This window comes from Pygoscelis adeliae, unplaced genomic scaffold, assembly GCF_000699105.1.
Source record: "Pygoscelis adeliae isolate BGI_AS28 unplaced genomic scaffold, ASM69910v1 Scaffold36, whole genome shotgun sequence".
NCBI classification, from domain to species: Eukaryota; Metazoa; Chordata; class Aves; order Sphenisciformes; family Spheniscidae; genus Pygoscelis; species Pygoscelis adeliae.
Genome location: NW_008824934.1, coordinates 756160 through 770658, shown reverse-complemented (window position 1 = coordinate 770658; position 14499 = coordinate 756160). Strand labels below are relative to the sequence as shown.

General features: G+C 47.8%; 1 protein-coding gene across 1 annotated transcript in view; it reads right to left on the bottom strand.

Moving 5' to 3' along the window:
* Positions 1-14166, bottom strand: part of LOC103917935 (Golgi integral membrane protein 4-like) — a 36850-nt gene extending 22684 nt beyond the window's left edge. Inside the window, exons 1-4 of the mRNA XM_009325157.1 lie at positions 13980-14166; positions 4410-4484; positions 3088-3137; positions 1356-1409 (exon numbers count right to left, since the gene is read on the bottom strand). Coding sequence (XP_009323432.1) covers positions 1356-1409; positions 3088-3137; positions 4410-4484; positions 13980-14166 — 366 coding nt within the window. The remainder of the gene's footprint in view (positions 1-1355; positions 1410-3087; positions 3138-4409; positions 4485-13979) is intronic.
* Positions 14167-14499: the final 333 nt, after the last annotated feature.

Sequence of the window (14499 nt, the reverse complement as noted above, 5' to 3'; positions counted from 1 at the left end):
AGACACAGGCAACTACCGCAGCTGCTATATTTGTCCAAAGTCAAGCTCCGTGCCCCTTTGAGTCTGGTGTGCCAGCTGCAGATGTTAATCAGACATAGATGACTTCAATACAGATCAGAATGACAGCAGTGGCCAGAAACACCAAAGCCAGATATGCTGATGTGGCTTCACGGAAGCCTTTGGTCATATTTGGGACCTCCAGCTTAACAGAGTTAGTTGCTTCTGTTCAGCATTAAATGTCTACTTCCTAGGTAATGATATTGCTGGCAGCAATCTTCCGCCTGAGGAAGCTAGTACCAGTGGGAAGCGTTTTTCACCTGTGCTCCAGTAACAGAAGTGTTACAGTCTCATAACTAGCTAGAAGTTGAGCTGAATACGACTTTTTCAGGGTGGGGGGGCTGAAATCTACCACACTGCAGTCCCAAGGGCTGGCCTGTCTTTCAGCAGCTGTAAATGTAGTTAAAAAAATAGATGATTTTTTTTTTTTTCCCCTAATAAAAGAAAGCAAGAGAAAGGCAGCCAGGATGAAATGCTCTCACTGTCCCCTTGAGAGAAGCAAACCAGAGCATTCTGCTCAGACTGCAGTTGCTATGAAGGGGAACATTACTATTGCAAAGTGTTCCCAGAATTCGCAGTGCTGGATAATACCCAAGAGACAGAACTGTACTTCCCTTTTCCCGAAGTTTGAATCCAAAAGCGAGGCAGCTGGAGGTCTAACTCTGCTCAGGAAATACAACCCAGTGGTGCTAAGGGTTGCTGGAACCTAGCCCTTTTTCTACATCCCAGAATTAAATTACCATTTCACTGCCAATGCTCTAACTAAAAACATTTAAAAACCACCATCACCAGCCACAGTTGCATTGCTCTGACAAAAGCAAACTTTAACATCAAGATATGCTTCAGGTAGAGCATGTGATAAGCTATAAAATGCTATAAGCCACCCCCCTCTGAGCCTCTTAAATGGACTGGAATACATTGTATTAGCCCAAAGGGCAAGCTACAATGAATAGACCCATTTTCACACTAAGAGACCCAGAAAAGAACACGCTGAACAACAGAACTCCTGTGCGATAAACTGCACAAAGACTACCATTGAAATGAGGTATAGGTGAAGGCTGTAATCTCATACAAAGCCCAACAGAATAAATAAGAAACTCCCATGAACCTGAATAGTCAGGAAGGAATGTAGATCAACACCACTGTGTGGTCTCCTCCCTCTGTGCTGGCACTAGCTGCAGGAAACCCTTGGTCTCTCCTAGGCACCTCTGGTTAGCGAAAGCACCGACTCTCCTTCCAGGGAGCATTCTTTAACACACAGCAGATGGTGAGTACGTGAAACCAGACGCCTCCCTTACCTTCAGTATCTTGTGCTGGGAACTGAGGGCCCCGTATCTGTTCATAGAATCTTGCTGGAAAGAAAAAGATTCAACAGTGCCGTTAGATCCCAGAAAAACCTAAGGCAGGTGGAAACACAGACGAGCACCTGCCCAGCCACTGCACCAACAGCAAGTTCCCGCTGCCCCTTCACACGCACAGGCACGCACATGGTGACTGGGAACAAGCCTACCAAGGTGACCAGCAGAACATGCAGCCTGAGCACAGCTGGAAAAGAACCCTTTTAAAACAACCTAGACACCAGCTAATTAATTGCACTCTCCTGATTCACATTCAGAGCAGTTTTCCCCAGTCTACAGTTCTTTATCTAGGACAGGCCCAGCGCTGAAAGAGCTTTGCACAGCAACCCCCCCCCCCAAAGCAGGCTGAGCACTCTGCGGCAGCTGACGGGGAGGCAGATGGCACCAGAGCTAAGGCTTTTGCCTACACACAAAAATTGCACCATTTAACAAAAAATTGATCACTAAGCAATTGAGTAAGCCTAAAGCAAACTCCTGTAACTAGGTACAGCTATCAAACTAAGCTCAACTGACACAAACCAGCAGTGGAGAGGGATTTACATGTGTCTACAGAAGGGTCCGTACCAGTTTAACAGATCTGCTTATGCCATGCTTAGGTCATGTTCTTCCCCTTTGTCCCCAGGGTACCATTCTTCACTGTAGCACCAGCATCTCAACACAGGAGGTGTGAAAGCCACCAGCCACCTGTGCTCAAAGGATAGGTCCCCATAGCAGTAGTGGCATCTGAGAGGGAACACGCTGCAACTTTTCCCATTGCATGCAGTTTTACAAACATCTGCTGGGGTCTATGTTTGGGTAGTTAGTTGTCCCAGCAACATGGCTGGGACACTAAGCAGCACTGTGGAAGTGCAAACTAACCACCACACAGAGATTTCCACTACAACCCACAATTTAACTTGTATGATACATACTCAGTACAGTATGAAATATTACCAGCAAATGAGCACAAATTGCAAGGGAGCTGCCCAGCCATTAGAGTATTCAGATATTCACCCATGAGTTTCTTTCTGTAACAGGAAGACATTCACCCACAGATGAGCAGGCTAAAAGCAATTCCTCTTCTCCAGCATCTCATCAACAGATGCTCTGAGAAAGGAATGAAACCAGCCTTGTAACTTCAGGTGAATGGGACAGACTGCAACCCAGGGATGCATTTCTTCCTAACCCTCACTGAAGAGTCCTCCTTTTCCCTGCCAAATGAGAAGTCCACAGGCTAGTGGAAATCATTTGACAATCCCTGGAGACAGAAAACAATGGATATGCTTTCCCCAACACCACCGTGGCCTTTCTTCTCCATGTTCCCTGTGGTGTGCCTTGCATTCAATGTCCCCAGGACTCTTCTGTACCATGAAACAGCAATTCTCTTTTCAGACTGCAGCACAGGACTCCCTGCTACACCAAGAGCCGACAATCAACTCATCTACTCTGCTATCACACATGGGAGAATAAGCAGAATAGCTCTAGCACAACACAGTCTTCCCCTAAGATGAAGTAAATCCTCACACACTAACAGCCTTGCAAGGTGGAGTCAGCCAAAGTTCATCTTGTACCATACACACTCATAGTCTTTCATGCCTTCCAGACAGCAGCACTGGCCTCATGACTGTGGTGGTACCACAACAATCTTTGCCATTACTACACACACACACTCTGAGGAATAAACCATACCTACCTTCTCCTTGTTGAGAGCTTCCTGAGCTTCTAACTTATACACTAAAAAATCTAGAAATGGAAGAAGAGAAGACAATTCAATGAGCTGGAATTTAACAAGGATCTGTTTTATATTTTGGTGGGGGGGACAGAAGGAGGAAATCAGCCACTTGCTGAGCAAAAGGCTGCAACTCAACAAGCTGGAATGCAGATGCTGCTAGGAGACTCCACTCAATGCCCTCAGAAAGATGGTAGCATCCATGAGAACTGTCCACCCATCTAGACTGGCCCAAACGTCCTTCCTTTCCCATTCTATAGGCAAGTGCATCGGTGACTTCCTATTTCAGCACACAAATGGCTACATATTGATGTCACTGAAGCTGCGTAAGGATTTGGGGTGCTCTGAAAAATGACAACTCTGGAAAAGAAAAATCAAAGCTTCTGTGAGACCAAAAGGAACTCATCTGCTGATCTCATCTGTGCCACCTTCTGAAAATTGGAAGGTCCCATGACAAGGTAAGGTTTATCAGGATGCTTCATTTTCTCAGTCAGTCCCCTCCAAATAAACGCAAGAAGAGGCAGAAATGCAGCTTCCCCCTTAGCTATGTAGCCACATAGCTACAGCCAAACCTGGATGCTGTATGTCAGCATTTCCAGAAACACAGTGCATGTAGGAGTAAGGAGTAGTGATGTCACTCCACACACCAGTTTTGCAGATAAAAACCAAGCTATTACGTTGCCAGCAACAATCAGGTGCAAAGGGGTCTGACATCCAAGCACACTACTCCACTGAAAGGTACAAGAGTTAATCTATTAGCTTTCTACTTCCTGTTGTATTTCATGGTCTTAAAATATCCTGCATACGTCTATCTGCTTTTGTACGTCAGCTTTAAAGGATCTGACAGTCTGTATTGTCCATGTATTATGGAGGGCAGTGATGCTAACATTAAGCACTTGTAGAGCTCAGCATCTTCAGATCGCTTTTATAAGAAAGTTTACATGTCTCCAAGAAAAAAGCATGGTCTAGTGCCAGGTTTAGCTATCACTTAAAGTACTCAAACACCACGTCATGGGTACTGTTACTCACAGGTTAGGCTGAAGACATATGTAGGAATATGAGAGAACAGAACCCACCTGCCAGCACCTTTTGCCCATGGGCAATGGAAAGTCAGTTAACTATTCTTTAAGTACAAACCAGGGATGAGTCTCACCTGGGGGGCGTTCAGTAACATCCACACATGGCCCCGAAGGCAGAAAACGCGTCGGGTACAACACACACATCTCCCCACAGGACAGCTGGGGGGTTGTCTGGCCACCGCTATGCCACCCATGCAAGAGACTCACCTTCCTTCGTCTTCTTGTGTTCCCCTCGCTCCTTCTGCAAGGATCGTTCTAGCCGGGATCTGTGCTCATACACAACTAGGGAAGCAGAAAGAGGGAGAGCATGAGATAAACCCTGAAATTTCTTCCCACGTATTCTTTTCCCCAAAACAGGCCTCTCGCAGGTCATACAACCAGAGGCATGTGTGGACCTCAAATCCTGCCGTGGACTGGGCCAGCAAGTGCCCAAGAGAGCAGACTTGGGCAAAAGAGCCTTTCCTGTTTTGAATGGCCTGCATCACTCCGCGTTTCTAGGCTTAAGCACACAGTAGCTCACACGTAAAATCCAGACCAAGCAAATCAACAGTCCTGAAATACACGCAGATACCTGGTGTCCTAAACGATGAAAGGGTCAGGTCCAGCTACAAGCTGTTTGCACTTCTTGAAAAGGAGGCTCACTTTTCTTTTTGCACTTAGAAAAGGAGGCTCAGGGGAGACCTCATCGCTCTCTACCACCACCTGAAAGGAGGTTGCTGCGAGGTGGGGTCAGTCTCTTCTCCCAAGTAACAAGCAATAGGATGAGAGGAAATGGCCTCCAGTTGTGCCAGGGGAGGTTTAGATTGGATATTGGGAAACATTTCTTCACTGAAAGGGTTGTTGAGCATTGGAACAGGCTGCCCAGGGAAGTGGTTGAGTGGCCATCCCTGGAGGTATTTAAAAGACGTGTAGATGTGGTGCTTAGGGACATGGTATAGTGGTGGACTTGACAGTGCTGGGTTAATGGTTCGACTCTGATCTTAAAGGTCTTTTCCAACCTAAATGATCCTACGATTCTTTGTCAACTGTGAACAGATAAGGTCTGGAGCAGGGCAGGGACAGCTGGACTAGAGTGAATGGGTATTCCTGATATAACACACCAGTCTGTCATCCTGTGAGTATTGGCACTCAGGTTCTGCTTTGCAGTCTAAGCTGCAAAGCCCAAGAGCTGGCTTTAGCAGCCGGTGGCTAAACTGCATCTTTGTGGGTGTGCTGGTTTTGGCTGGGGTATAGTTAATTTTCTTCACAGTAGCTAGTATGGGGCTGTGTTTTGGATTTGTGCTGGAAACAGTGTTGATAACACAGGGATGTTTTCATTATTGCTGAGCAGTGCTGACACAGAGTCAAGGCTTTTTCTGCTCCTCACCCCACCCCACCAGCGAGCAGGCTGGGGGGGCACAAGATGCTGGGAGGGGACACAGCCAGGACAGCTGACCCCAACTGACCAAAGGGATGTCCCACACCATATGGCGTCATGCTCAGCATATAAAGCTGGAAGAAGGAGGGAGATGTTCAGAGCGATGGTGTTTGTCTTCCCAAGTCACCGTTACGCATGATGGAGCCCTGCTTTCCTGTTTTCTCACTTTTACTCTCCCAATTCTCTCCCCATCCCACCGGGGGAAGTGAGCAAGCGGCTATGCAAGGCTTAATTGCCAGCTGGAGTTAAACCACAACAGCGGGCCCAAGTCCGCCACCAGGCTCAAGATAGCCAGAGCCTTCCAGGTCATCTGTTCTGTAAAGGCATCAGCAGCATGCAGGAGAGACATTTTCTCCCCTTCCACAACCCAACCATTAACTGGCCCTCAGGCCACTAAGGAAAAGCGAGCCAAGCAGCTCCCTCTCCCATTACACACAAGAGATATCTTTACTCTGCACAGGAGCTGAGAAGGGAGAGGGATGAGGCTGCTTCAGGGATAAGGCTGCTTCATACAGCAGCCACATGACAAATGAAAGTGCCAGAGAAGCTTCCTGATGGATGGTGATTTTAATCCACTCTGATGTCTGAATGCTAACCAAGAGCTTTCCCTGAGTCACAGCACTCAGCTGTAACAGGCTCCTCCATCCCCTCTGCACAGAGACTGCCACCATGCCAGAACGGCACCGGGCAGCAATTCGGAGAGGAAGGGCAATAAAAGAAACTTGCCTCCAGAGCCAAGATCTTCAGGGGCAAGTCGTGCCATGATGCACAGTCTCCAGGTAAATGAACAAAGGGGGATGATATCTGCATGCATAAAACAAGTGCTAACCCATTCCTTGTTGAAATCTTGCCAAGCCAAGAACCCCAAGTGACTCGTGCTCTCACTGCAAGTGCATCTATAGAGACTGCCAGCTCCACTCAGGTCATACGGGAGCAGCAAAGGCAGTCCTGCATTAACAGGCAGTTTGCTGCCTGAGAGCAGACACTCCAACCTGGGGAAATAAGAGACAAAACATCCATATGCATATCTAATATTTTAGTGTTGACCATCAGTGGCACCAAGCCTATGGTAGTGCAGATGTCGCTCTCAATATATACGTAGAGAAGAGCTCATAGGCAGTTCTAGCATCCTAAAAATCAGGCTAGGACGTTTTTCTAAACGATACTAAAGATCAGCCAGGAACTGCAAGGCTGAGGTAGGGACTATACAAGAATCAAACTTTGATCAGAATAGTCCTTCCTTGCCCTACCATCTACAAGTCTGACACCTCTGCAGCCCCTGAAGGAAAACAAACAAAAAAACCACCCAAAGAAAACACTTTTTCTGCTGGCCCACCCATTTCTCCCCAGGCAGGGAATTCAAGCCACCCGGTTCTTCAGAACTCCACAGAACTCCCAGCCTCCCTATGCCTCACCTCTTCTGCATTGCAAAATGGCATCTATTCCTTGCATTTGTAGACTGTGTCTTCCTCACAGCAGGTCTCCTAATTACACTAAGTGCATGGAAGACTGTAATTTCACCAGGCAGCAAAGCACTGCTGCCAGGACCATTCTTCAAGAGCTTTTTAATCAAAGCTGGGCATTCAAGGGAAGCATTCCTCACCTTTATGAGCCACATCCCCCTGCAATTTCATGCAGGGCAGACCTGAGAGTACAGTCTAATCATTTTATCCAGCTTCTTTAAAAGCCTCGTTCACTATTGCATACTTCTCTTCCGTTGGGTCACAACAAATCCAAGTCTGGTGGCTTTACCAAGACCCTCACAATGACTGGTGTTTTTCTTCCCACCTGGAAATGCCTTTTCCACATAGAAAAAGAACATCCACATGGTTTAACTCCATGATTTTTAGGCCAAGCTCGTGACATTGGCTAGGTCCAAGCTTGGGATTTTTGCAATACTTTGGTTTACCAGCAGTGGATCTGTTAATATTTACAGTGATCTCCAGCAACAGCTGAGCGCCTGAGCAAATCGGGGGAAAAAGAAGAAGGGATATCTGGAGCCAGGCATGGTAAAGTGTTAAATCCTAGGGGGTTTGATGACTGTAGTACAACTGCTTCCTAAGCATTCTGGGGGCACTACCCCAGCTAGTCAGGTAGGCAAGCGGCCTAGATACTGAGGGTAGCCAGAGCTGAGGCTCCAGCTTCAAGACACAAACTGAATCCAAACATCTCAGTATCCCATTGTCCCCTGTGGAGCAATTTCAGTGCCTCCAGGCCGTGACTTTTCCTGTACTGAAATCAAGGCTGACAGACAAGTTGGCTTTTCCTGGACTACATTGTTTTTAGACACTGCAGGTACAAGGACTATGTTTTAGGCTCTGCCAGCCTGGGCTCATCATGTGCCAAGCTCAGTCCCACCCCAGATTGAGGAGCCATTCCCCAGGCATACATTCACATCCAAGCTATCTCCCCTGACCCACCTAATTCCCTCTGTCACTTTTGACCTCCCTCAGGGAGCAGGAAGGACCAGTGTCCTAGGTCAGGAATTCCTATTGTCACCAGCCATGCTATCTCCTTCCTCCTCTCTGTTACCTTCCCTAGTTAACAAAGGCAGACACCGCAATGGTGAAGATGCTTCCCCTGGGCCGAGCCACTTCATTAATATTTTCTTCCAAAGTGAGGAAACTACCATGTTCTCCAAACGATTACAGCAGAAGTATTTGTTTTCAATCTGGAAGGATTTTTTCCCCTGCTGAGCACATTGGTAAGCAGCAAGCCCATCACTGCAGCTGTCCAAGTGTCTACTTCATGACAGCTTTATTTTTAGAAACACTTTTCCCAACAGACTACTCAGATGTCACCCTGAGGGCTTCCCCAGCCCAGCTAAGCACAAAAGAGACTGTGGGTGCTTCTTCACTATGTGATAAAAAGCCTTGTTCAATGAAATTGTCATCTTAAGAACATCAGCCACTTCCCAAAAGATTTGAGTTCTGGGCACTCATGTTTCTGCCACAGGCATCTCACTTTCTTATCTAGCAGAGCACCTGAGGACAAGCCTTTGATGTGATGGGAAACCTCACACCAGCAATGAAAAGTCATGGCTGCTGTGACTATTAGGGATGCTCAGCAATTCACAGGCTTTTCCATGTCCTTTCATGTACTCTGAGCTTCCAGTCTGCATTTGCCTCAGCGGTTCTGGCTTGGAGGAATTCCCCATGTTGGAGTTTCTCCTGCAGCCATTTCATTTTCTAGTAACATGAGTATACTGAAAGAAAACAGAATCTATGACCAGGGTTGGAAACTCACCCCACACGGGCAGGTTACACACCTCTCCAGGTTCCTGCAGCTGAAGAACCTGGGCAACTGAGGCAGTGACCAGCCCCACTGACAGGACAGTTGGGCTCCATCACCCAGAACAAAGTGCACAGTGTGCCACAGGGGGCAAGCTGAACAGCTACAGCCTCACTCAAGAAACCCAAGCACCCTCGGCACAGGACCAGGCAAGTAAATAACTATTTTGTGTAGAAAAGGTCTGCTTAGGTGACCCCAAGCTACCGGGTGTTATTGATCTCACATAGTAAATGGGAAACTAAAGCACAGGAAAGCATCTATAGCAACAGGCTTGTACTAACACTCATAACCACAAATTCTAATGCAAGCACCACAAAGCAGATGAGTCTTCAGGAACAGCTCCATATCATAGGCTGTTTGTTCAGAAATTTAGGACACAAAATCTGGCTCTCCTGACACTTTTTTTATAAGTAAGAGAAGCTGAAGTAACCTCCCGTGACTAGAAAAAAAAGTTGTAATGTCTCCCACCATTCCTCCAGGTCTCCAGAGCCCAGAAAAGGTGGGTTCAGCTTTACACAAAGCAGCGAGTAAGTGCTGCGTAAGGTAGTCTCTCTGCTCATCTTTGTGGTGAAATACAGCAACAACTTAGCAGACCAAAATGGCACTGTAGAGCTTCAAAGGACAGGAAGCCAGGAAGTCTTTAACAATTTGCAATTACAAGAGAGAATGGAGGGTGGTCAGTGTCCAAATCCAGGCTGGAATTCAGCCAGAACTCAGCACTAAAGCACCATCACCTGCTGCCAAATGAGATAAAATGCAGGACTTGAACTGCTGAAACAATGAAATCCCTTGCAGTGCCTTGCCTTTGGGACAGAAGAACAGGTCAGGCCTTCCACAGACTCATTCTCATTTTAAAAGACCACAGAAAACAGGGCGATTGTGTGAAGGGGTTGCCTCATATACCCCAGAGTACCAAGATAAACATCTGCTAGGGAGAGCTTAAGGGATCCATAAAGGGAGAGTGATTCCAGTCTTGCCAACAGTCCCAGGTTTTACTCTCCTTCTGTTCAAGTGGTTTCATTTTACCCCACCTGGGAAAGCCACGAGTGCATGCTAGCTCCCTGCTTTCATGGAGCAAGGCAGCGGAGGCATCAGATTTGCTGCTCTGGTTCTGCTAAAACTACACATGGTGCATAGTTTTTTGGGCCATTTCTATGCCAATAGCACATACTGTGGAAAGTCATCGTACTGCCCATGGCTCGCAGCTCCAAGCAGCACTTGGCAGAGATCAACACTAACTTCCAGACTGCACCGTGCTCCTTCCCTCCTCATAGCTAATCACCCAGAAAAAGCTTTCTTCTCTGTTGCTGTCCTTGTTACAGGCATCAAATACTCCTGCCAGTCTCCATCCAGTCACATCACAACTCATCACCCATGGCACCAGTCACTCGGGCTCAAGAATCATCCAGAGCAGGAGACAAGGGGAGCAGAACGAAAGCCTGACTCATCATACCTCCCTCTCTGATCTAGAGAGATGGCAAAGGAAAGACAGATTAGGTAAAAGACACCCAATGGTGAGGACAGGAGTGCTGCGTTCTCATGCTCAGCCACTGTGCAATGGCAGCCTGTTGTGAGAGAGAAAATTCCTCTATCCCAGACACCAGTTTGATGTGCCATTGGCAGGCCACATCAGGAATGTCAGACAGAAGTGGATGGTACTATAAATGCACCCTTCCTTCCCATCTGTTCAAGGAGTGCCATTTAGTTAGTGAACTGACCGAAATAAAATCTCTTTACTTTCACTCAGAACCTCCAGGCAGCAGCACGCTCATACATACACAGGCACACACACCTACGGGAAGTGGGAGGTGGCAAAGCAACACTTCATTTAAAGCCACCTGCTACATAACTCAGCATGGCATGAGTTTGGGGTGGGGGCCAAGACAGAACAGATTCATCTGAAGTGCACACCAGGTCACAGCTTGCCAGACTGTGTCTCTAATCCCCTCTGAGCCTCGTGACACAGCACCAGAGTCCCCCAAATCACAGCCCGTAAGGGAGAGCCCAGTATTTGGCAAGGTGTCTCCATGCACTTTCAGACATACCTCCAACCCCACCCAGCAGAAACAGAAGAGACGGAGGGACAAAAAAGCCAAGCAGATTTTCCTCCTGGATTCCATCTGGACCACAGTATCAAAAGAGGGTCTACCCGGTCACAGCAAACAGCTACCTCTGTGTGCAGCAGCAAGAGCTGGCCGGGACAGGGGTACTAACCACCAGGCAATAGGTTGGAGAAGGTCACACACATGACAATACCTCCCTTTCTTCTCCTCACACAATGTGTTTTACCCTACAGCAAAGTCAGTGGCTGCTTTGCTCTTATTTTAAAAGAGTAAATGAGATCCACTGCCCTGTGTGCAGCCAGTAGAAGACAGCACATGGGACAGGCGATGCTGGTTTCAAGACAGCTTCGCTCCCTCCTCCACTTGCTTTCCTTTTCCCTTTCACTCAACTCTTGGCCCAGCCCTACACTTTCAAGCTTTATTTACAGAGGCTACCAGAAGCATTAACCACATATTGTACTCAGATATAAGAAGGGTAGGAAATACGTGATAGCTGAAAGGAGACACCTGAAGCACTAGTTAAACAGTACTGAATTCCACCTCAGAATAACACGTCCTCCTTTTGTAGAGCTGGAAAGACAGAAATCGGATGCAGAAGACATGGCAATTAAAGTCATGCAACAAGTCAGCAGAGGGGCAGGGATAGAGCCCGGACTCCCCACTACCCTGTGTTCAGCACCAAAGCACCGCAGGGAGCAGCGCTGCAAGACAACGGCACGAGAGCCATGGCCACATGTGCAAGACACCACTGCACTTTAAGACTTCCATGAACATGGCTCCTATCTGCCCGTCGCTAGGCTTCTCCCACCAGCCAAATCCAAAAAGAAGCTTTGCCTTTGTTAAAATTGTTGGACAAGTAAGTGTCTTCTCAAAATAAAAAGGGTATCCATGGCAACAACTGTATTTAGGAATGGGAGGACTGACAGAGGGTTAGAAACCCCAGCAACAGGCTACAGCTCTGCCATTCAAACGTATTTGGGTGGAAAAAATATTGTGAGCCTGTCTCAGTTGTTTGCTTGAGTCTGCTGTTCCCAAAACTGGGGTTCCCTGAGGCTATCACTGTCATCTTATTCTCTGAAGAACCAGCCCCTCTCTCCAAGAGAAGCAAGAGATGCTGACACACCAGAAAGGAATGTGGGCTAACTTCTGCCCTGCTGATCTTTGCATCTCAGAAACACAGGATGCAGGTGGAAATTGCTGTGGCTGGGACTGTGCAACACATTAGGAGCTGTGGCGTTTGACTGCCTTGTGATAGAGGAAGAAGAAATGGAAACAAAGCATAAGATAATGGCAGTGAACCTGCTGAAACAATGAAATCCCTTGCAGTGCCTTGCCTTTGGGACAGAAGAACAGGTCAGGCCTTCCACAGACTCATTCTCATTTTAAAAGACCACAGAAAACAGGGCGATTGTGTGAAGGGGTTGCCTCATATACCCCAGAGTACCAAGATAAACATCTGCTAGGGAGAGCTTAAGGGATCCATAAAGGGAGAGTGATTCCAGTCTTGCCAACAGTCCCAGGTTTTACTCTCCTAGATCTTCACACACTAGATCAATTCACAAGATTGGTTTTTTTAAAGCATGTTTCCTTGGGAGACAAACAAAACACATACATCACTTTCCCAGTTTACAGGTAGAAACACACAGCCCTGAGCACAAGCAGCATATGTACAATGTTACATTTGCATCACAAACACTGCACACAAAACCACCAGAAGAGATTTAACCCTAAAAGGCACAAATGTTGAGTCACAGATCTGCAGAATTCCCCAGCAATACAGGCTATAGAAACAATGTCACTGGATATGTCAACAGAGGTCATAATGGATACCCTGTAATTGATTTTAGCCTGAAGAAGAGCTCTCTATTTAAACACTATAATCTAAACCCACTTGTTCGAAGAAAAACTTGACCTTGAGTCACTAGAACCACATGCAAACAATATTTGGTCCACATAAAATTCATTGTGTGGGCACCCCAGAACCAACCCGTCCTCCAGCATTACGCACCCAACTGCTGGCTACCAAAGAGTGGATTCCCACCAAACCTCTCTACAGAGAGCTCAGGAAATACCTCTAGAGACTCCAAATCTAGTGATAGGTGCTGGAAACATAGCTTTGGCAGACGCAGGAAGGCTGGAATGATAGACTAGACAAGGAAGGTAAGAGTTCAGTTACGGAGTAACATGCATGCTCAGCCTTCCCTACCGAGATCTCTCCGTGGGCTAAAATGTCATATTCCCACAGTTAGATGTTTATGCAAGGAGGACAAATGAGGGGGAATATACATATTACGGTTGCCTTCTGGTCTTCTGGCAGGTCTTGCCAGAGGAACCAAGTGCTGGTCAGCGGGCTCAGAAAAACCAATTCTTCCTTCTCCTCCCCCCTTTTTAGGGAGCTCTGTGCTGCAGCATCTATCAGCCCCAAACAAACTGTCAAGACTTTCCTAGTCACAGATCACTCTCTCAAGAGGAAGATAGGTTTGTTTCCTTGCAAGTGCAATGGGCAGTAGGCAGCGTGACGACAAACTTTAGTAAAGGACCCCTTGCCTCTCTATTCACTTTCTGGACAGATGCTCCCGCGGGCCAGAGAGCGGAGCCGCATCTCAGAGCCTGCCAAACCGGGCTCCGTAAGTCCTGTTTGCATTTTTACTGCCTCACATTTAGAATGACATAGGACTAGTCTTTATAGCCAAAGGGAACTACAGGGAGAAGAAATGGAATAGACGTGACGCAGCTGAACTCACCAATCCAGCACGCTCTGTTCCCCTTGCTGCTGTGACAGCAATTCAGATTCAAGGCTATTCTAATTCTAGACAGCAAAGGGGGGGAAGGAAATAAGCGACAACGTCTTCTTAGAGCTCTTTAAAGCCAAAAGCTGAACCTTGCTCCACAAAGGCACCCCGCTTGTCGCTGGGCTGCGGAGCAAAAACACCAGCGGGTAATGTTGGGAGAGAGGGAAGTTCAGACAGTGTGCGTGCACGCACACACAGAGAGCAGGTCACTCACCTTGGAGCTGGGCAGACAGCGCTTCCTGCTGCTGTTTGTATTTCTGGGCCAGGGCTTCAGCGTTCCGCACCTTTTGCTGCAAGTGGCTGTACATGAAAACTCCTGAGCCCAAACACGCCATAGTCACCAGGCAAAACCCAGTCTGCAGAAGCCCCTTCTGCCTCCTCGAACACATGCCAGTACCCATGACGGGGCCGAAGCAAAACGATGTAGCGCTGCCCCTCCGGCGCTGCTAAAGCATCTGATTATTTTTGCCCGACAGCCCCTTTCCTCCGCAAATTCGCAGATCCCTCTGCAAGATGCGATCAAAGTCTCGCCTTCGCTCCTTTCCAGCCCTCAGAGAAGCGGAAGACGCTCCAGCAACGTTTTATTCCTCGTTGCCCATCGGAGAGAGGCGCAGCGCAACGCCGGCGTCCGAGCGGAGCGGCCGCGGTGCCGGCAGGCGCATCCTTCAGCTGCAAAGCGCTCCGGGGAGCGGCCCGGGAGACGGCTCGCCCTGGGCGGGCCGGGCGGGGGGGCG